We start from the raw sequence: 22,928 nt of genomic DNA, 5'->3' as shown, positions 1-22,928 counted from the left end.
ATTATTATTTAATTTTATTTTAAATGGAACAATTTTTTTGTCCAAATATTTTAAATATAATATTAAAATAAAAATAATATTAGTTACAATAAAATATATTCTTCAGCCAAATACTTTTATATATAGAAACATTATATTTATGATTCATATATAAATTAAAATATATTTTTCTTTTAAAATTTATTTTTGTATGTTAAGTTTCTTGGGTTAGTTCTTTTTACTCCTGTTTACATCTATTGAATAATAGACTAAAGTTTGAAATTGTAGACTAAATCAGCTTTTCAAAACCAATTTTCTCTTTTAGCTTCTATTTTTTTATTACATTTTTTCTGTACATTCAGTTTTTTTTTTACGGGTACCAGACATTTTTCTATACATTTAATTATTATTTTTTCACGGGTACCATACATTTTTTTATACATTCAATTATTATTTTTTCACGGGTACCAGACATTTTTCTATACATTCAATTATTATTTTTTAACGAGTACCAGATAATTTTCTATTAAAAAATATATATCTGAAACAAATGTGCGTCCCGTATCAGAACCCGTGCAAACGCACGGGTTTGTTACTAGTTTTATAGAGAAAAATGTTCATACATTGTCAGTGTAAAATTATTTTACATTGTCAACCAATCACAACCTTGTATCAGAATAAATCACACTTTAAATTAAAAAAAAAATTTAATGACAAGACACTGTGTTAGTTTTCTATTAGATGACATTGTAAAATGATTTTACAATATTAGTGCATATAAATTAAACTCTATTTTATATCTCTTCTTTAATTTATAATTTTTTTCATTTTCTTTTTCATCTTAAACATTTTAAGGAGAAGGAAAGAGTGAAGGAGAGATCTAAAGTGTATTTTTTTAGTGTTTTTAAATTTTTTTTTTCTTTTTTATGAGAAAAATGTAAACAATTTAAGTTATGTGTAAGAGTTAAAAAGTAATATAATTTACAGTGTTATACAATAAAAATTTATCATTTAGTTATTTCTTGAAAATTTATTTAAAAATAATAGTATAATTATGATCGGTTGATAGTGTAAATAATTTATATTTTTAGTGTATATCATTTATTTTTCTATGTGTATAGGTGGTTGTAACAAAAGTAAAATATTTTAATAATGGGTTAAATAAGTTTTTAGTCCCTATAAATATGACAACTTTCAATTTTAGTCCCTACAAAATTTTTCTTCAAACAATGGTCCTCGCAATTTTTTCCGTCCCTATTTTTAGTCCCTCCCGTTATATTTCACTAACGGAGGCTTACGTGGAACGCCACGTGTAACGCCACGTCAATTAATGTCAATACTAATTTAAAATAGATAGATTGCGGGGGTTTTAAACCCCCTTTAAATAACTTAAAAAACCAGAAATTTACAGGTGCAATTAATCAAAACTGTTGGTATGGAAATTTTTGTTACTCTCATTCTTCACATTATCAAACCTACAAACCTTGATTACACTCTCTCAATTCATGTGCTTGCAAGATATTGTCACAGTTTTCATGAACAAGATATTGTTAGAGTTTCATCCATGGCCAGGATTAAATGACCTCGTATCCGGTATCTTCCTTCTCTTTGATTTCTTTCAAAGAGCATGATAAAATATGTGCATATGTTGATGACATTAAATTAGTTTTGAATCGAGAAAGGAAAGGTCGTCAAAGGATTGAAATTGTCAATTCCAGGTTGGTTAATGAGGTGGCTAATGCTAAGTTGTTAGCAAAATGTTGCATTTGTACAAATAATGCATTGAAATGGGCAACCATGAAAATGCATAGAAGTTGTTTGATGAAATGCCTGAGAGAAAAATTTCAATGAGAATGCTCAAAAAAAAAAGTACGAGGTAGCAATTCGTATTCTCCTTCGATTATTGTTAATTTGAATTTGATATTGAGAATGTTGGAAAAGGAAAGAGAAGAAAATGAAGGTGAGTTGGTTACAATGTTGAAGAGATTGTTACAGAAGAATTTCATTAGTGAAATCAACATTGACCTCTCATTCTCGTCATAATCTGCGCAAGAAAGATAACAACACCATTGTAGATACAAGTGCTCTTTGATGGAACTATCCTAAGACTCTCTTGGATTACTTCGTGTTAAATAACTCCACTGCAGTACTCAATTGAATAACTTCCTATATATCAATGAAATTATGGTAAATAAAGGAAGCTAGACATAAACTTCCTTAAATGAGGCATGTTGCAAGCTTTTAAAAAGCATTCAACAAACATTCAAACACCAATATATATATATATATATATATATATATATATATATATATATATATATGAGATATTTTTCAATATATAACACAGGTTGATAATAAAATGATATAGATTTATAATGAATAAAATTTAGGAAATACGCCCAAAATAAAATCACACCAAAATCATGACACCTTCAAATTCATGCTCATAAGAAAACAACATTCACTAACATGATATATATAATTAAAATACTTGAACATAAAGAAACATGGGACAATTTGGTACAGGCCATGGAAAATCAATTTTTGTAGGTTGCCTCTCGTTAACAGTAACATTATTTTATAGGGTACCTTCATAAAAATTGTTTGAGGAAAATTTAGAAAGGCATGGATGCATTCAGTAATAAACTTGCAAGAATAAAAAGAAACCTTAAAGGTCAATAGAACAAACTAACTTTAGAAGAAAAAGCCAAACTAGACTAACTTGGCATGGGATATTCTAACCCAAACATAACTGACGAAGCAAATTGTCAAATTCAAAACAGCTTTATTCATGAATTTTTGATTGAAAACTAAAAGCCCATTTACCTGCAACCTAATAGGTTTGACACCAAGTAAGATAAGGCGTTCAAAAAATGACGGTGCAAACCCAACACGAACTGCTTTCATGCACATAATAGTTGGACCAAACTCACAAGGATCACCAAAAAGAACCACCTAAACAGAAGCATCTTGTTAATAACTCAGCAATCATAAAGTATAAATTACATGTGCAAATTGGCAAGTACAAATTACATGAATAATGGGTTATTTATAGGGACTTCTATTTAGGGAGGTTTGTAACCCCTGCAATTTAATGTGTTTTTTTTTAACTATTGACTTTAAGTGATGTGGCGTGACATGTGGCATGCCACGTCAGCTTCCGTTAGAGCAAATAGACGGCAGAGATCAAAAGTTGGGACGGAAAATTTTATGAGGACCATTCTTTGAAGAAAAATTTTATAGGAACTAAAATTGAATAATGTGATATTTATGAGGACTTCAAACTTATTTAACCCTTTAATAATTTGCCAGCTATTGGATGAATGTTCATTTTTCAAAATGTAAAATAAAATTATATTTTTAATTGGTTTATAGATGAACTTTGAAAATGAGAAAGTTAATTCATTGATTTACAACTATGTATGTGTGTTGTATATGTGTTGTTTTATAGGTGTGATTATGAGAAAAAATAATTTTCACAATTTGACAGCTATTACTTGAATGCAAATTTTGCAAAAACAATGTATGTGAAATAAAATTTTTATTTTAATTGGTTTATAGATAAACTTTGAAAATAAAAAAAATGATTGAATTTGAATCATTGAAATATCCACAATAAAAAAATTATAATTAAAGATGTTCAAATCTAAATCAATTCAAATAAAAATCGTAAATTGTGTTAAAAATAAAAATTCCAAAAAAATAAATATTATTGAATGAGTTTAGAAGTCATTTAATAAAAATCGCTCGATTTTGATTGGATTTTAAATTGATTTTTAAAATCGTATTTATAAATTTTTTTAATATATTAGAAAAGACGATTTCTTTCATTAGAAAAAGACCAAGCTCTTGAGTTGGATGACATGCTCTGGGCTTATAGAATAACCTACAAAACTCTAATATGAATGAGTGGTGATGAAGTTTGAAGTTTGAACTCGCTTTCGTCTAGAGCATTGTTTGTGTTATGAAGGAAATAAGTTAAACTTGTTATGTTTTAATTTTAGAAACACATTTCACCATGATCGAAATGACCAACCATAGTGAAACATATTAATTTTAGAGAAACATATTACAATGGTTGTTAAATACAACAATGGTGAATTGTAGGGGTTTACAAAATTTTGATTGAAAACAAAATCATTTAAAAAATCAGATTTTGAAAATATTTTGTAAAACAAATGAATAATAGGCAACATTAATCCAAAGGAGAGTAAATTATTAGAATGTAAAAAAGACAAGGGAGAGAGAAGATCATCAAAGAATTATACAAGTTCGGCCTAAGATGGCCTACTCTTATCCCCAAGAATTATTCTTGAGAGTATCCAATAAACTTGAGAGCTCTTAGAAGAATTTACCCACAAACCTTCTTATACAAGAAAATGAAATTTCCAGGCTATCTTCTAGCCAAACAATAAACAAGGCTTAGAGCGGTTAATCTCTAAACCATGCATAGATTTTTCCAAGGTTGATCTTGAACTGAGATGGAGTTTTAAGTTGGGTATCCTCCGAACCAAACCGAAGTGAAATTTCAAACCTATTGAGCTTTTATACCATGTTGAACTAAAAAAATAAGTTAAATTTTAACCAGGCTAATGCGTGATATAGGGCCCGTTTGTTTTGTTTTTTTAAATGATTTTTATAGTGTTACGTAATTTTGTGGAAAAAAAATTTACAAAGAAACTTTTTATAAAAGCTTCAAATGAAAATATTGTTTGAATAGTTATTCTTAAAATGTGATTTTAGGTATTTTATCAATTTATGGAAAAAAATGAATATCAAAATTTCAAAAAATCACTTAATTTTGAAGCTATTTCAAATAGATTTTCATAAAAATCATTTTTGAAATACAACTTTTTGAAAAAATTGCAATTTTGACTACGTTTTGTATTTCAATAATGTATGTTTATGTTATAGGTTGTAAAAATCAGTGTTTAATTTTAGAAAAAATGAATATAAAAAATTGTAATAATTTGAAAAAACTGTTTTGGAAAATCTATTTTTTAAAACTAAAACAAATCTAATTTGAAAAAACGGTTTTGGAAAACCTATTTGTAAACAATCCATTGGCCAAACATTGATACTCCCTCCGTCTCATAATAATTGTCTCATTTGCACTTTTTTCATGTCTCAAAATAAATGTCTCTTTATAATACCAATGCAACATTTATTATTTTTTCTCACTACTATACCCTTATATATTAACTTTCACGTTTTTCAACAACTCCACTACCTATAACGAATAAGGGTACTTTAGTAAATGATATTATTTTTATCATTAAAATCAACACATATGATTATTTTCTTAAGAACCGCACAAAACTCAAATAAGACACTTATTATGAGACGGATGAAGTATAATCAATTAGGTTGATCAATTATAGACCTTAAATAATCAATTGTTATGGTCACAAATGTAAGATTTTGATATATAGTCGTTATCAATCATTAAGGGATGGTCCCGATTGATTTTAAGTTCAACCAAGAAACACATAAACAATTAGGCAAATGATCTAATAAATTATTTAGTTGACAAAGGCCTTCCAATCAATCAAACACTCCTCTAATCAATTGACTATGCTGTAAAAATATTTTTAGGTTGTTTAAATAAAATATGAAAGGTTTCTCAAATGCTTTTAGTGTGTGTGATTTAGTCATTGTAATCCCAAAAATCCCCGCGTGTCTTTACGAGACACTAATCACTTTGACAAACTCGACCAGACGAGTTTTCACACTTCATCTCTTTCACAATTTTGAGGCTTTAAGTCTTTATATCATTATCTTTGAGTTTAGCAATGCAAGAACTTTTAATATTCTAAACATGGCTTGAGATATATTCATCTTGATTGCCGTTAATTGAGAGGATAAACCATCGGTGACCCTTGAAACAGAAGTCTTCGTTTGACCACATTGTTGACTATAAAAGATGTTTAGCTCTTCAGGAGAATAATTTGATTTGAAAGAATAGTTTAATCAATCGTCTTGTGCATCTCTGACCACTTAAGTTATCCTTAACAAATACTTGACTTCACTCAATATTGTTTGTTACGAAGTGTTGTCATCATCAAAATTAAACATTTACTCAATTGACTTATAACTTTGCTATCCATAAGCATCATCATCCTAAATCACCTTGACTATACCTATCATCACATAAATCCCATCTTGGAGCGTCAATGCTGATCTCTGATATGGCGGCGCAAGGATGAACCAATAAGGTTAGCAGCCTAATGCACAAGTCGGTTATAGAGTCTAAGATGAGTAAAGTGAAAAAATGAGACTAAAAAAGTGTACCTTAAGTATCACATGTGTTAATTATATACGTTGGATAATTATAATACGAGTGAACTTCACATTGTTGGACTAGATATTTGAATCTCACCCGTAATGGGCCTTTGGCCAACACATGACATAATAGCCAAACAATGTCGTACCAAATCAACAAATAAACAACATCACACACAATAAAAAAATTACATAAGAAAAATTATACTCTTATGCGCCCCTACTACTCATTAAATAAAAAGAAAGAAAAATGATCATTAAATAAAAAGAAAGAAAAATGATCTAAATAAACAATTGTGAGGAGAAAGTAAAATAAAAATGCGAGAAAGAGAATAAAAAAATATAAAGATAAGAGAAATAGAGAAGAATTGAAGTGTTAATGGACAAAGGAGAAATAGGAGAGAGAGATATATATGTTTATTTTTTAAAATGACTAAACTATCCTCATATACATTTTTTTGTCATTTAAATATTATTTTTTATAAAAGTTAAATCAACTTTTTAGTTAATTTAGTTAGTATAATTTTAGATAATTAATTAAAATATGCTATTTGGGTCGATTTGTTTATATATCAATTTAATATTGTTAAATTATAGTTTTAATATCAATAATTTTAAATTTATATTTAAAATTGCAAATCACTATAACTTATTTCATCTCATTTTATTTTAGTAATTTATAAATTAGCATAGTACACTAGTATTGTTTTTGTTATATTAATATACATAAAAGAGAAAAGGATAGTGCTAAATTATTTTTACGCTGTCAATCAATGATATTATAAAATGTTAAGTCATACTGTAAATTTTAAAATACTTTTATGATTTAATACTTTAAAATATTTTAATTGGATGTATGTGTAATCTTTTTTTACACTGACTGTGTCATACCATTAAACTCTACATCTATTATCTATCATTTACTAGAAAATTGACCAAACTTCTATTATTGCTCTTTCCTAAAAAATATTTGCACTACAAATTGGATAAAGTGATAACTAACAAAATCACCTTACCACTTTTCAATTTTCCAATCAATTTGGACATTTGACACAACCAAAACTTCTACCATCCATTCTCACTTTTCTGTATGCTCTCTTTTACTTGATTATATCTCTACCATATTCCTATTCTCTCTTACTTCATTTAAAATGTAATAATTCAATATTTTTTATCATATTTTTTATTTATTATCATTAAAAGTGTATTTTATCAAATTGAATAATACTACATAGTCATTCAAACAACTAACTTTTTATCTTACAGGTCACTATCAAATTATTACATTTATTTGAAAATAAAATTCTTATTTTCAAATGTCAATTTTTTTTTCTCCATGTCACAATTTTTTTATTATTATTTAATACAATTGAGTTTATATAGTAATTGTTTATTTTACAATTATGTAATTCTATTTAAGTTAACATGTGTATCTAAATACATCATTTGTCAATTTTATCATTATATTTTTATAATCATATTATTTGTTGCAATATTTTGTATAAAATGAGTTTTTCATATGTATATCTAAAATAATTATCATGTCAAAATTAAAATAAATTCACTCGTGCGAATGCACGCTATCTTCTCTGTTGAAAAAGTCTGAGAAAGGAGTGAACAATTGAATAAAATATTTTCACCACTGGTAGATGATTTTTTTTTGAATGAACAAAGTAGATTTTCATGTCTTTTTGAAATGTTCATATGTGAAATTATTTTAAGAATCTAATTTTCATACTACTAATATCTTATTTGTGAATCATTATTGTAACTTAGAACCTAATTTTCATATTACTAATATTTTATTAGGAAAATAAATTTAAATAGTTAATTTTCATTTTATAAATCCAATTTGATTAAATTTCTTTACTTCACATTATTCATATCATTAATAAAATACTAATCACAAATAATGCACCCGAACAACATGAAAATTTGACTAGTAAAATATGACAACGAGATGAAAGAGTAAAAAAAAAAAAAGAAAAAAGAGTTGGCGTAAGGTAGTTCGTAGAGGAGCAAAACCAAACCCTCACCTCTCACTCGCTCTGTCACTTGTTCATTCATTCACACATACCCACCCACCCCCATAGCCGTCCGATGATTAACAAACTAAACAACCGTTAACAGAATCCCTCCAGGCGTCGCCTTCTCCCGCTTCCTCCCAATTCCATCATTCATCACTCTCTTCCCTCTTTTATTTATAACATGGAATTGACAATGAAGGTTGCTGAAGCTGTCCATGTACTCAACCACGATACCCAATCATGCAACCGCGTCGCAGCCAATCAATGGCTCGTTCAGTTTCAACAAACTCACGCCGCCTGGGATGTCGCCACTAACATCCTCACCTCCGATCTCCGCCACACTTCCGATTTCGAAGTTGAGTTCTTCGCTGCTCAGATTCTCAAACGCAAGGTCCTTCCCTCTCTCTTCCATTTTCCTGCTTAATTCACTTTTTGTTATTATCAATTATTGTGTTCATTTTCGCCACCAATTGTCACATACTTAACTTCAATTGTTTTATAGCTGATTTTGTTTATCGTGCCGACTTCTATTTTTTCCGTTAGGGGCTTTCTTCACACTCTTGTAATACTTTCCGTTTTTGACTTCATGCTTCAATAGAATTTTGTTTTTGTAGTTATTGTGATGTGATGAACTCATAGGTAACTTGTTTTAACTTATTTCATAGTTATAATACTACGGTAACTTGTTTTTTTAGCTATTTGAAGTTCAATTTTGTGTCTTATCACATTTAAACGTAATTTCACACTTTTTTAAGTTCGAAGAAAAATCCATAAAATATTCATAACGAATGCTCGCATCGACTGCGACTGTATTTATCCACAATACTGCAACAGCAATTTGAAACTTTGTTTATTTCTGATGATTATTGTATGGAACCTTTTGCATTATCAATGTAGTCATTAATTTCAAATGAAAACATTCATAACCAAAGATCACGTCAGCAACGCTTAGCTGCAATAGTAGCAACTGCAACTGAAGTTTAAAACCTTGTTTTAAGACTGATTTTTTGTTACGTTTTTCAAATTACAGATACAAAATGAAGGTTATCTACTGCAATCAGGACCCAAGGATGCTTTGTTAAATGCTCTTCTTCTTGCTGTCAAAAGATTCAGTAGCGGTCCTCCTCAGGTGGATTATTTTTCTCTGTTTCTTTCTTTTATGGTTCTGTATGAATGTGGAGACATTTTTAGTTGTCTTAAAGATGGGTTTGTGTTTAGAACATATTTTGCTGAAATTGGCTCTTTGTTATTATTGTGACAGCTTTTAACCCAAATCTGTCTTGCACTCTCTGCTCTCGTACTTCAAGTTGTTGCTCATGGAAACCCAATTGAGCAGCTTTTTTACAGTCTCCGGAGTCTGCAGAGCGAAGATAATGGCAATATTGCTGTCCTGGAGATGCTCACTGTCCTGCCGGAGGAAGTTGTTGACAACCAACGTATTGATTCTAAAATTAATTCGTTACATAAAAGCCAGTATACCCAAGAGGTTTAGGAACTTTTGATTTTGATATGCTCCTCTAATTGCAATTTTTTTGCATTTCCTTTCTCTCTAACCCTGAGTTTCCAACACTATTTTGTTTTACAGCTTCTCTCTCATACACCCATGGTTCTCGAGTTCCTGCTGCGGCAATCTGAAATAAATTTTGACGGTTCTGTACAACAGAATGAAAGGAACAGAAAAATTTTGCGCTGCTTATTGAGCTGGGTACAATGTTATACCAATGACTCATTTTCTTTTTTGGCAATTTCACCACAGTGCATACATTTGGAGATGTATTATTTTAAGCCTGGTTGTTTGCTGGGCTAGGCATCTTCTGCTTGGTTTTCGTGCTTTGTATATAACACAAATATTCATCTATCCCAAGCTGCATTAAAATTTTTCTGTTGTTTTTGATTTAATTCTTGTATGGCCTTCTTGTGTTTAGGTTAGAGCAGGTTGCTTCTCTGAGATTTCTCCAGGAACATTGGCAGCTCACCCACTTCTTAATTTTCTATTCAACTCATTGCAGGTAATCCAGTTCTCATGCACTTGTTTCTTAAAATGGAGTATTAATGACTACTCAAATTTAATTTATAATCATATTCTATGTGTAGGACTCTACATCATTTGATCTTGCCATTGAAGTTCTTGTTGAACTTGTGACTAAACACGAGGTATGGTTGTCCAATGTCCACTCTGATGGAAGGGCGTTTAAACTCTCGTGTCTTGATCTGTTTTGCTTTGCATGTGTATGTAAAATTGGTGACAAAATTTATTGTATTATGTGCTTGATGTATGTACTTTCTCATACACTTGGATTTTAAATTGAGCAGGTTCTCAAATTTTGCTACACTTTAACTTTTTTGCTTAGAAAAAGAAGTTATATACTAGACTTTTTAGTTGGTAGGTTCCCAAATTTGTCACATGCAACTAACTATGTCGTTATATCTAAAAACGACCAATACAAGCAATGGATTTGTACTACTATAGATAGTTGGTTCAACTGCAAATGAAACTATAACTTTTCTTGATTTTGATGTCTTAATATTTTCTAGGGAAATATGGGATGGATTTCATGGAAGTTTACTTGTTAAATTAGTGTCTTTTTTACTTCACACATTGTACTTTTATTTGCTTGTCACTGAAAATGGGTTATGTATTGATTTTGATTTTGTATTTTCTTTAGGGAGTGCCCCAAATTTTGTTATGCAGAGTACATTATTTGAAGGAGGTACTTCTTTTTCCAGCTCTTAATAGGGGAGACATGAAAGTTATTGGTGGCCTTGCATGCTTAATGTCAGAAATTGGGCAGGCTGTAAGTATTGAATGTATATGCGTTCCCTAGGATTCTGAAAGTCCTTTTTATGGGTACCTTTTTGTTTGTTGTCTGTTTAATTAATGTAAACTCATACTTATGGTGACTACTGTTTATTTAATCTTACATGTTATTTGATGCATGTGAATTACTCAATTACCTGTGATTACTATTAGTTATTTGCATTTTCATTTCCATGTGAGCAAGCCGTGTGTCTTACTTAGCTTGTAACACTTGTTGAATATGTGCCAGGGTCCATCTCTAATTGTAGAAGCAAGTGCAGAAGCCCTTGTGCTGACAGATGCACTTTTAAGGTGATACCTCAACAATTTATTGAGAATTTTCATAGCTGTAGTCTTCTCTGCCTATTTTTTCATTCCATGGATTCAAGGATTTTAGAGATTTATTAGACAAAGCTCCATTCAACACAGTGATCGAATTTGAACTATTCATGCTGTAATTTGGGGATCTAAGACACTCTCACATTAGAAGATACAACTATAAAAGGATAATGTTTGATTAATAAGTGAGATAAATGAAGATTTGCGATTTAGAAACCTCTACAGACATATTCACATATTTGAAAAGGAACTTTCTCATATTGACTCAGTTTTGCATATTTCTAATCAGCTTGCTTGCATAAAACATATTATTATAGATTTGGTCAGTTTGAAATGAATCTGTTGAATATGCTAGCAGCTGTGTGGCATTTCCAAGTGAAGATTGGGAGATTGCAGACTCAACACTACAGTTTTGGTAATGCAGTTTTAGTAAGACTTCACAATCTGTTTTAGTGTACATATTTATACTCTTGTGAATATTGTTCATATGTATACATGTGATAACTTTGTGTTGCTTTATCTTTTGTCAATCACCTCTCCTTTTTGTTTCTATCTCTTTTTGCTAGAATTACATGCAGTCATTTATTTTCTCAAGTATGTGGATCGTTTGATTATTATTCATGTTGCAAATTGATTAGTGAGTTATAATATAATATTATATCTTCTCTGGTTATGTTCATGTCATAGCATCTTATATCTTATATATTGTTGGTAACATATTACTTATACATGATAGAATTAATTAGGTGCAATCTTATGAACTATTTTAGGATTATATATCTGTATAATAAGGATTAAATCAGTGTAATAGACTGTCCAGACTCACAATTTTATCCATAATCTGATTGTTTTTTTAATAGAATTCTTATGTTGCTAATATAGCAGGCTTCTTTTTTCTCTTCCAAACAAATCCTAAATTCACTGCCTATCACTACTCTTTCTGGCAAATTTTCACCTGACAATCAACTTTCCCGCAACAGTCATATTCAATGTCTGATGGCTATTGCAGGGTTCCACAGTTTTAGTGTTCTTTGGATGGCTCATTGCATACCCTGACTTTCCATGTTCTTTTTTGACTTACTCGAAGTGAAACTGCTGTAACTAAAATAGTTAACCAATAATAACCAAACTTACCTCTAGGAGTTAGAGAGCCTAGACTAGTCTCTCCCAATCTAATGCAACATAAAATAACTGAATGGCTATCAGTTTCCTACCCTTATTCTATTTATAACATACGATTAACTTAAAATGGGCCTTGTTAGTTGGGTCTGCACCTAAAGCCTGTACAAACAGTAGGAAACACATATGGAGGGCTTGTGTGGACTGTCTAGACAAAATTTATCCACAATCAGCTGTTTTTTGAATTCTTAAGTAATCATGCTAAATCATACGGCTCAACCGAAGTTGTTGTTTACTTGTGCATGAGGCCAACTCGGATGAGTATTGAGTATATATTACTGCAGTTACGGTTATGCATGAATGTGTGAGAAGAGAGAGATTATAGTTTTGATGTCTGGCTGAGTACTGGTATGTAGTGAGATTCGCAGGCCTCGCTGAAATGTTGAGCTTCTTTGTTTTTTCAATTTTTATTTTTCTCTTTTAGACAATGCCTTAGTACATGCTCATGATAAGCACAAATTTTTTTGTCACAGGTCCACTCTTGCAAGCTATATACTTGGCATTGATGTAGATGATGCAAAAAGAAAACACGTGGAAGCCATTTTTTCACCTGTGTTCTCAGCATTGCTCGATTCACTGTTAATACGTTCTCAGGTTCATTCTTAATCTATTTGCATTTTGCAGTGTGTGCATCAATGTCTGTAAATGTTGTTCTTCTTTCCTTTTTTGCACCCATTCATATCAGTTTTTTTTTTGTCTAAATAGATCTGAAGTCTGATAGTCTACCTATATGCATCCCTTGTGATTGTTATTCCCATTGAACATGAGTTGGTGTTGATGAGAAATTCTGCTTTCAAAGCAATCTTTAAACTGGTTTATTCTTTAATAAAGAGTGAATGCATTTTTCCCAAACTACTATTGGTTGTTTGTTCTAATTAGTAACACAGATTTGGTGAATATTAGATATATTATTTTGGAATTGTTGCACATGAATTTTTAGAACTATGGTTGTTATGTTACTTACACGAATGAAGACTGCATTGGCTGGACTGAATATATAATGCACTGTTAAAAAGTTGGTCACGAGTAGTTATGTTAGCTACTTTTAAACAAATGTTAAGTGTGGAATTCATTTTTGTTTGTAATTCACTGAGTATTTATTTATTTTTCTTTCAAGTGCACAGCTCTGATTTTCTTTTTTATTTTGCGGCACTTCTTTTTGAAATTTCCCATAGATTTAAAAAGTAAATCTTTTTAGTAATTTCTTACCCTCCTGATGCTTAACAGGTGGATGATTCTACATACAATGATGAAGGAAGAGTGATCGATTTTCCTGATGGCCTTGTGCATTTTAGAATGAACCTCGTAGAACTTTTGGTGGATATATGTCACCTGTTAGGATCTGTGATATTTATGCAAAAGGTGCTTTTGGAAAGTTTCATATTTTCCCCATTTTTTTGGACTTAATTTTTCGGGATTTGGTTTATTTTTTACACCTTTTATTATGGTATAATTACTTCGCTATCAGTTATTTTAAATGGATATACTATTGATAATTGCTAGATAAACTGGGGATGTGATATAAATTGCTGCCATAGTTTAGATTGAAATTTGAATCTTGCTTACAATGAAACTTTGACCCAATAGTGTGCTTTCACACATGTAAATCATTCTTCTTATCAAATGTCAAACATTAATTATCATAAATTTCTGCATAATGCCAATTTCGTCAGGGAAATCTCAATTCTCAATTTCAATATTATGGATGTATTTGCAGCTCTTTATAGGTGGGTGCGCATCTTCAAATCAATCACTCCCTTGGAAAGAAATGGAAAGCAAGTTATTTGCTCTTAATGCTGTGAGTATCACTTGCTTCTTTCATGGGATGTTTTATTAGCCTGTTAATTATAGCATTCAGACTGGCGCTTTGCATGAAACAAAGGGACAGGTGATAATGTTTATAGGTTGAACTGAACATTGACACGCATGCTACTAAACCTGAAAGTTGGGGATCTAACATTAATCAGGTAGAAAGTACATCGTGCAAATCAAGAGCAGTATTATGACTTAATTCATAACATTTGAAGGCCTTTTGGGTGTTTATTTAGCCTTATCCTTGCTTCAAGTTGCTTTCTTTTTTATAAATTAATGATCTTGTAAATGACTGGCCACAGATTATTCTCTAGATTTTAAATTATCTTTGCAATTATATTAAGAGAATAAACTCTTGGTAAACTCTAAATTTATGTCGGATGAATGGATCTATAACAATGGTGACATGCAGAATTGTACAGGTTAACATGAGATTAAGCTCATTAAGCATCATATGAAGTTCTAAGAGAGGGTAATTGAGCAAATATAAAGATTTTAAGACAAGAAACACAATTTAGTAAATCAAATTGGTTTTATTTCAAGGAGAATCATAATGAAAAACATAATTTGATGGACAAATATAAGAGGGATTAGAAAGCTTTTATACGGTTTTCATCAATTTGGAAAAGTCGTACAATAGGATTCCTAGAGAGATATTGGAAAAGGCTTTGCAGAAGAAAGAAAGTTGTATTGCCCATATTCATTAGCTAACAGTCAAATTGCACGTGCTTATCTTCTTCTATCATGCATTCTTGCATTTATATTTTAGTTCCTAACTTCCCATGATGATTTTTCAATGCTGCTATTCAAGTTTTATGCATATACCTCAGCAGTAGTGGACTGTCCACTCTGTCACCATTGCTTACTGAAAAGCTAATGCATTGCTGTAACTTCTAATTTAGATTGTAGATTGCTTTTTCTTTATCCACATTATTTATGGTTAGCACTTGTTTTACTCCAGGTTGCCGATGTAATCATACAGGATGGCCAAAGTTTTGATCTCTCTGCAGTCATGCAGTTGGTGACCATGTTATCGAGTAAGCCTTGTGATGGCTTAAAAGGTTTCATTTGCATTGTGAGTAATTATGTTCTTTCTCTCATTTCCTCCATCAGCAGCATTTGTTTCTTAGCAGTTTGTTCTACTTTCTTGACATTTAAAAGCGTATCTTTGTTTTAGGTATACAGATCTCTAGCGGATACTATTGGTTCTTATTCCAAGTGGATATCTGCTTTTAAGGAGAATTTTAGACCCTTGCTGTGAGTACAAAATGAATCCATTTTGGTGTGGTATTCACAAGTAGTGAATCCACTGGTCTCTCGTCTCATTTTATTAATTTTAACTACGTTACGAACATTTATGTCTGGTAGATATGTCTGGTCGTATTTAATATTTGTTTAATTAAACCTAAAGATAGCTGTGTTGAACTTAATATACTTATCGCTGATTGACAATTCTCTGAAATCTATGTCTTATGTTGGACTAAGATTTTCTTCTTTCAGATTATTTCTTGCTATTGGGATTTCTGAACCTCTTTCCTCTAATGCTTGTGCGTGTGCCCTCCGTAAAGTCTGTGAAGATGCTCCAATAGTAATTTATGAACCTTCACATTTGGAAATTTTAATGTGGATAGGAGAGGTAATTACTCACTCTGCTGACAGCAAAGTACATCTCTGAATGATAATATTATGTATGCAGTTATGTGATGCACTGTGTGAGTGAATTTCTGTTGATATAATTTCTTTATCTACATGTATGATACGCGTGAGTTGTACTAAAAATCCTCAGCATAAATGGAAGCTTATGATTTGCTTTTTCTTAATATTCTTTGTTTTCCAGATCAGTTATATGATATTTTTCTCAATTAGTTGTGTTTGATTTTGTAGGGGTTAGAGAAGTGGCATTTATCTTTGGAAGATGAGGAAGAAGTTATGCACGCAATAAGTCTGGTCCTTGGTTCTGTTCCCAATCTAGAATTAAAGAGCAACTTATTGGCTAAATTGCTATCGTCTAGCTATGAAGCTATTGGGAAACTTGTGAGTCTTCTTTTTCCTATTCTGCACACTGCCTATGTTTTTCATTATTTGATGCTTGCTGGTTGTTTCAGTTGTATTTTATTAGCATTCTGCCCGATTCACCAGTAGTTGATTTTTAAAGGTGTTCTTGGACAATGAAATCAAAATTTGCTGTATGTTAATTTATGTGAAGATAAAAATTCTTATAGTTTAGTGTATAAAAGTTACTGGCTATTATAAATTCTGTTCTCTAAATAATGTGTTTCTCACCAGAGATATAGAATGCACAAGGTAGGTACTAATGGATAAGGAGATATTCTTGACTCAGTTTCTTGCTTAATTTGTTATTATATGATGATTATGAGTGCATCTATTTCATGTTTTTGAAACTAGACTGTCTTTCTTGCCTCAATTTCATTACTAGTATGTATGCTATTTCTAGAGTGTACTTTCTACTGCTTCACATGCATTTTAATCCTTGCTATGCATTTTCTGCTTTTGTAAGAATTGATTTAGGCAATTTTTTTTTTGAAGTGCTTCTATACAAAAACACCATTATTAAGAATTTTTTTTGTTTTTGTTTCTACTTTTGCTTCCAAGGAGAAGCGTCATTTTTTTTCTTCCTTATAATATAAGATTTTCTGTTTTTGGTGTCATATAAGAGCAATTTTACATTGGCCATAGACTTAAACAAATTAGATTTTATTGATGTCACAGCAAGTCCAAGTAGGAAAATTGAGATGTTTCTTGCAGCTGAACATTAGTATTGTCCAGATTGTTTGTTGCACGACTTGAATAAAATGTAGTTATTTCCGGATCCTGTGGAAAAACAAATTGTTATTTCTCTGTAACAAAATTTTCCCCCGTTATATATTTATGAATGCACTTGTATTCGACCATTTTAAACTTAATGTACTCTTTTAATTGGATGATCTCATCCTACTTTTTTCAGGTTAATCCAGAAAACGTGTCTCTTAAACAGAATCCTGCTTCTTATACACAAATATTAAATGCTGCCTCTAGAGGATTGCACAGGTATCCTGATGAACATTAATATATTATGTTCAGGTTGTTGTGTTCACTCAAATCAATTAAGTTTATTTTAGTACAGGACAAATTGTTCTTGGGTTTTTTTCTTCTTCATCACGTTTTTTATATAACAATGATTTGGACTTCTAAGATATTTTCTGATGTGGAATTTGTATTTTATTTTCCAAACTATATATATATATATATATATATATATATATATATATATATATATATATATATATATATATATATATATATATATATATATATATAATGTGACTTTTGTCTTCATTTTATCAGTTTTTCTGAACTTCACTTTTTCTATTTCTCGGTCTATTGAATATTTGGTCTATATTGATGACCGGTTCTCAAAAGAATTGAACGTGTCGTGATTTCCAACCAATCAATAGAAACATTTCCACAAATGTATGTTCCCGAACTTCTGGAAAAAAGCAGTGGAAGCAACAACATTATGTACACTGGCACCTTTTTTCCAGACTTTATCAATCAGAGCCTAACAGCTCTAATGTTCATAGTCTATTTTGCACATAGAATGGATTGTTTCTTGTAGGATTGAATTCCTTAAGTTCTTTCTATCAATTGTTATCATTCATATTCCTTCTTTACATGTTCCATATTTGACAATATAAATCTGTAATGTCACTTTTTCTGACCCTTTCATAATTGACAATACTTTAAATTCAGAATAGGAACTGTATTCAGTCATCTTTCAATATCTGTAGCAACTGAACCTGCTGCAGATGACTTGATACTTTTACTGCTAAGGGTTTTCTGGCCCACCTTGGAGAAAGTATTTACCTCCGAGCATATGGAGAGTGGTAATTTATCGATAGCAGCTTGCCGAGCTCTTTCCTTAGCTATTCAATCTTCAGGTTTGCTCACTTTCTTTTGGGTACATTGGTTAATATTTCGAGAGTTCTTGTGAGAAATGTTATTTTATTTTTGAATATGCAGGTCAGCATTTTGTGACCCTACTGCCCAAAGTGTTGGATTGGCTATCAACAAATTTTGCTTTGTTCCAAAATCACGAGTGCTATATACGAACTGGTAGGCCTTTCTTCTGGTATCTCATGTTCATGAAATACCCGATTACCCATATTCCAAGTTTGTTGGAATATTATTTGGTTCTCACATAAATTCGGCGAGACCCATATAAATTTCAAACAATAGAGAGAGTATGCTGAGAAACTCGTGTTAGAAATTGTGTTGCTGGCATTTTTGTTCTATATTTTGTTTTAAAATCTAGCAGTCCCCATTGATGAAGTTATCATTTAGCTTTTAACTTTATATGTTTTGCACCTTTTTTTTCTCCATTTATTTTTGTTGCCATATGTGACACATGAAATCAGGATTTTGTGTTAGTTTTCACATTTGGTCATTGCAATGAACCATTACTTATTTGCTAATTCAGTTAATATTTTCAGCTTCCATTGTCATTGAAGAATTTGGTCATCGAGAGGAGTATGGACCTTTATTTGTTACCATGTTTGAAAGATTTACTCATTCAAATTCTGTAATGGCTCTAAATTCCTCCTACATATGTGATCAAGAACCTGACTTAGTGGAGGCTTACACCAATTTTGCAGCCATATTTATTCACTCCTGTAACAAGGTCTTAATTTTTATTTTCTTTTCCTTTATTGTTGGAGTGTAGGTCCAGATTTAAAGTGAGGTTGGAGATTCTGGTTGTGAATTCTTTCATTAATGTTTTGGTTTGATTTATTCGCTGTGGTCATAATTTAGTCTATATATTTACCAGTTTGGTAATATCTTACAGGATGCCCTTTCTGTTTGTGGTTCTCTTCTTGAAGTTTCTATCCAAAAAGCAGCTATATGCTGCACAGCCATGCACCGTGGGGCTGCCCTAGCTGCAATGTCATATTTGTCTTGTAAGAAAAGTCTACATTAAAAGTCTATGTTGCTTTTTGTTTTTGTTATATAAGTAATCCTCAAGTAAGTGAGTTTAGTTGGATATAGTTTTGAGCAATACACGACTGTAATTTAATGTTATATCCTTTCTTCTGTGAAGGAAAATAGATATGAAATTTAGTGATAAAAATCTAAGAAAATGATTAACATTACGGTTCAAATATGAAAATCATGTAAGCCAAGCTAAATTTAGGTATAAATCGTAACCTTCTACTGAATTCTGGAGGAGTAATTATAACATTTGACTTTGTAATTGCTTTCTAGTTATAATTTGTACTCCAGTTTCATGGAATCAGATATATAGTTCTTAGAGTTACAGTAGTTCTGTTACAATTTGAGTTTTACCTAATTCATCCCTAGATGAGGAGTGTCACTCTTTACAAACTCTTTTTTAGGCTCTATCTTTAACCAATATTCGACTTGGGTTTTTACCAATACACCCCCTCATGCCCAAGACTATTGGACTTGGTGTGTGGATACAAACAATGAGTGGCCCGATTGATAGGCTCTGATACCGTGTTACTATTTGAGTTTGACCTAACTCATCCCTACAAATCCGGTTTGTAAGGTGAGGGGTGTCACTCTTTATAAACTCTTTTTTAGGCTGTATCTTTAACCAATGTGAGACTTGGGTTTTTACCTATAAGTTTAGTATTTTTTTTCTTGGTGTAGATGTATATCTCCTTTTTCTAGCTATTACATGCGGTTGATTGATTTTCATTTCTTTGACTTTTCAGGTTTCTTAGATGTGGGCCTTCTCTCTTTGTTAGAATCTATGAATTGTATTACTGAAGGGTCATCCAACACCACAACCATTCATGTCATATCCCATAGTGGTGAGGGACTTGTATCTAATGTGGTGTATGCCTTACTCGGTGTGTCTGCAATGTCACGTGTAAGTATCTCCTTGTAAATGAATTGCTGTAGTATTCTCAAGAGCCAGTAGATGCAAGTATATATGCTGAAGTAAAAGCAAAGCAATGAGTAATAATAGAGTATGGAGATTTTGATTCTGCTTGGATGATATTGGTTCTATAGTTTTTTTAAAGAAATAAGTTATATGCTGAAGCCTTCTTGTGTAGAAATAAGTTCTATGATTCACATTGTTACATTTTCAGTGCAGGACCTTAAGTCAATTAGGGCTTTAACATAAATTTTTTGAGGAAAATATAATTACGTGGATAACCTCGGTGATTCATATAAGCAAGAAGACTGAAAACAGCTTAAAATTGAAAAGTAGGTTTTGAATCCCATTTTTTTATTTTAGTCAGTTTGGAAATATGCAGCTCCATCCCTTGCTTAAAAATTGAAAACGATAACTGCCTTTTTTCTAATTATATGATTATCTTGATATGTTCTTAACCCAAGAGTGTCTAAGGGTCAAGTTTTCTTATGTTCTTTTCTCTTCTCCCTAGCTTTTTCAGTGTTGTTTCAATATTACTTGTCCGTTTAGCCTGATTTATATGGAGGCTCTTGGTTGTGGTTGATCCATAACCTAAAGAATTCTGTTTTACATGATAGGTTCACAAGTGTGCAACAATACTTCAACAACTGGCAGCAATTTGCACTTTATCGGAAAGAACATCATGGAAGTCGATACTTTGCTGGCAAACTCTTAATGGATGGCTACAGTCAGCGGTCTCTCTCTCTCTCCTCCTTGCCTTTTGCCTGCATATATTGTTATTATGTTGCATTTAAGTCTTGACCGGGTCGATCACCGGTATGGGTTTTGAAACACGGCTTATAAATATAGACAAATTGAGACGAGACCCGAATAACAAATAGTTTAATGTCAAATTGCTTTATGTATGAACTTAAAGTCAAAGCCCAACATCGACTTGAGAGGATGATTAAAGCCCAAATTGCTAGGTAGGTAACATGTTGGTGTATGGAAGAATCAATGTAAATATATGGTTATATCATCACATGGTTTAAGTATTGTTGTGGCACCATTAGCTAATATAGTTTGAAAGTGGGGTTGATTATACTAGTGTTTGGTTAATATGCTGTTAGTTCTTGCATTGATGCTGTATTCCCTCATTGACTAACACTGCTGGCTCTTCCCATTCTGTCTCTGGTATTCTTCTGTGAAGAATTGTCAACTTTGATCTAAGGCTTTTAACTTTTATTTTGTTTTTTGAGAAGACAATGTGTGTTATTTCATGCATTTTTTTCCAAGATACTCCAGGTCCTACAAATTGATGAACAATGTAGATTAGTTGGTGTCTAGCTCAATTATGTACTTTGCTGTCTATATGAGCATTGAGATCTTTACGGGTCTGTCATGTACTCAGTTTAACTGACCATGTGAATTTTCAGGTTCAAGCTCTTCCCGCCGAATACCTAAACCAAGGAGAGGCAGAGACCCTAGCGCCGCTTTGGTCCAAAGCCCTTGCTGCTGCAGCCTCTGATTATCTGGAGAGCAAGAACTCTAATGGATTAAAGAGCGATTTTGGACATATGCAAGGGAAGGGTGGGAGAGTTTTAAAGCGTCTGGTTCGAGAGTTTGCCGATGCTCACCGAAATATTCCAAATCTTACTTGATAACTGCCCGGACATGTTAGATTAGTCTTTCACTTATGCGAATTTCGGCATCCAGATTGAAGAGTTGATGTGGCACCTTATCTTTTTTTCTGATGGTACCTGTATCATTTGTGAAAAATCGACGAGGTTTGTATAGTCAACTGTGGTGACCTACCATTTTTAATTGCCTCACCATTTTCAACCATTATTTTTCTGCAATTTTTTTCCTCTGTATATGTCCACAATTTTGGCCCTCAGAGTCAGGCTAGAAACCCCTTTCCAAATTGTACAGGATATCCATGAAAGGACATCCGCAGATGGAATTAGAGATTTTGAAGGAAAGGAAATTAATGTAATTTAGTCATTTTTTGTTGTACCACAAAACATGAATAATTATAACATGATTTGTTGTGTTTCTAGTTGTTTTGTGTTTGTCAAGTACATTAGTTTCATAAAAAAAATGTAATAGATGAGTCCATAACAATTTGACTTTTATTAGCAAGTGAATAATTATGGTTTGTTGTGAACTCAATTATATAATAAGTTGAAACAGGGTGAGAGAAGTAAATAAGGGCAATGCTAAGGAGTAATTTCAGTTATATTTTCGGTACATATTGGAAATTTCAACAATCACGCCAACTTCTGATGTGAAATTGCCCTTATTTACTTCTCTCACGCCAACTTCTGATGGAGTAAATTTTCGGTACATATTGGAAATTTCAGTTATAATGGTTGAGATTTTGCCGACATCTTTGGAGAGTCCTCGTTGCACCGACACATGTGTGGTCTAGAATGTACCACCATTTGTATAAATAGGGGTCTTAGGTTATTGGATAACACATCATTTTAACAAAATGACTCTTCCTCAGTATTTGATTAATGTAGAAGTGTATTTCAATGGCCGCAACCCTGTTGTTCAAACTAATATTTAAGATGGGCTCGAATCATTTGCCACCTTAAAAGAAACGTTGAATAATTTGGGGCCTGATTCCGAT

General features: G+C 31.6%; 1 protein-coding gene across 2 annotated transcripts; it reads left to right on the top strand.

The window, feature by feature from the left end:
- The first annotated feature begins 8,252 nt into the window (after window positions 1-8,252).
- Window positions 8,253-22,466, top strand: LOC131609878 (transportin MOS14). 2 transcript variants are annotated; one of them, XM_058881694.1, is made up of 24 exons: window positions 8,253-8,679; window positions 9,319-9,417; window positions 9,550-9,774; window positions 9,874-9,993; window positions 10,214-10,297; window positions 10,383-10,442; window positions 10,955-11,083; window positions 11,336-11,397; window positions 11,783-11,839; window positions 13,077-13,197; window positions 13,831-13,965; window positions 14,321-14,401; window positions 15,377-15,490; window positions 15,593-15,672; window positions 15,916-16,051; window positions 16,300-16,449; window positions 17,381-17,463; window positions 18,166-18,353; window positions 18,436-18,528; window positions 18,906-19,093; window positions 19,259-19,370; window positions 20,148-20,305; window positions 20,932-21,048; window positions 21,730-22,466. In XM_058881694.1, the coding sequence occupies exons 1-24, from the start codon at window positions 8,470-8,472 to the stop codon at window positions 21,952-21,954; spliced, it is 3,027 nt and encodes a 1,008-aa protein (XP_058737677.1). In that variant the 5' UTR covers window positions 8,253-8,469; the 3' UTR covers window positions 21,955-22,466. The 2 variants fall into 2 exon arrangements, with proteins under 2 accessions (XP_058737677.1, XP_058737676.1); XM_058881693.1 differs by having other exon boundaries at window positions 11,780-11,839.
- Window positions 22,467-22,928: the final 462 nt, after the last annotated feature.

This window comes from Vicia villosa, linkage group LG6, assembly GCF_029867415.1.
Source record: "Vicia villosa cultivar HV-30 ecotype Madison, WI linkage group LG6, Vvil1.0, whole genome shotgun sequence".
NCBI classification, from domain to species: domain Eukaryota; kingdom Viridiplantae; phylum Streptophyta; class Magnoliopsida; order Fabales; family Fabaceae; genus Vicia; species Vicia villosa.
This window is presented reverse-complemented; position numbering and strand designations above follow the sequence as displayed.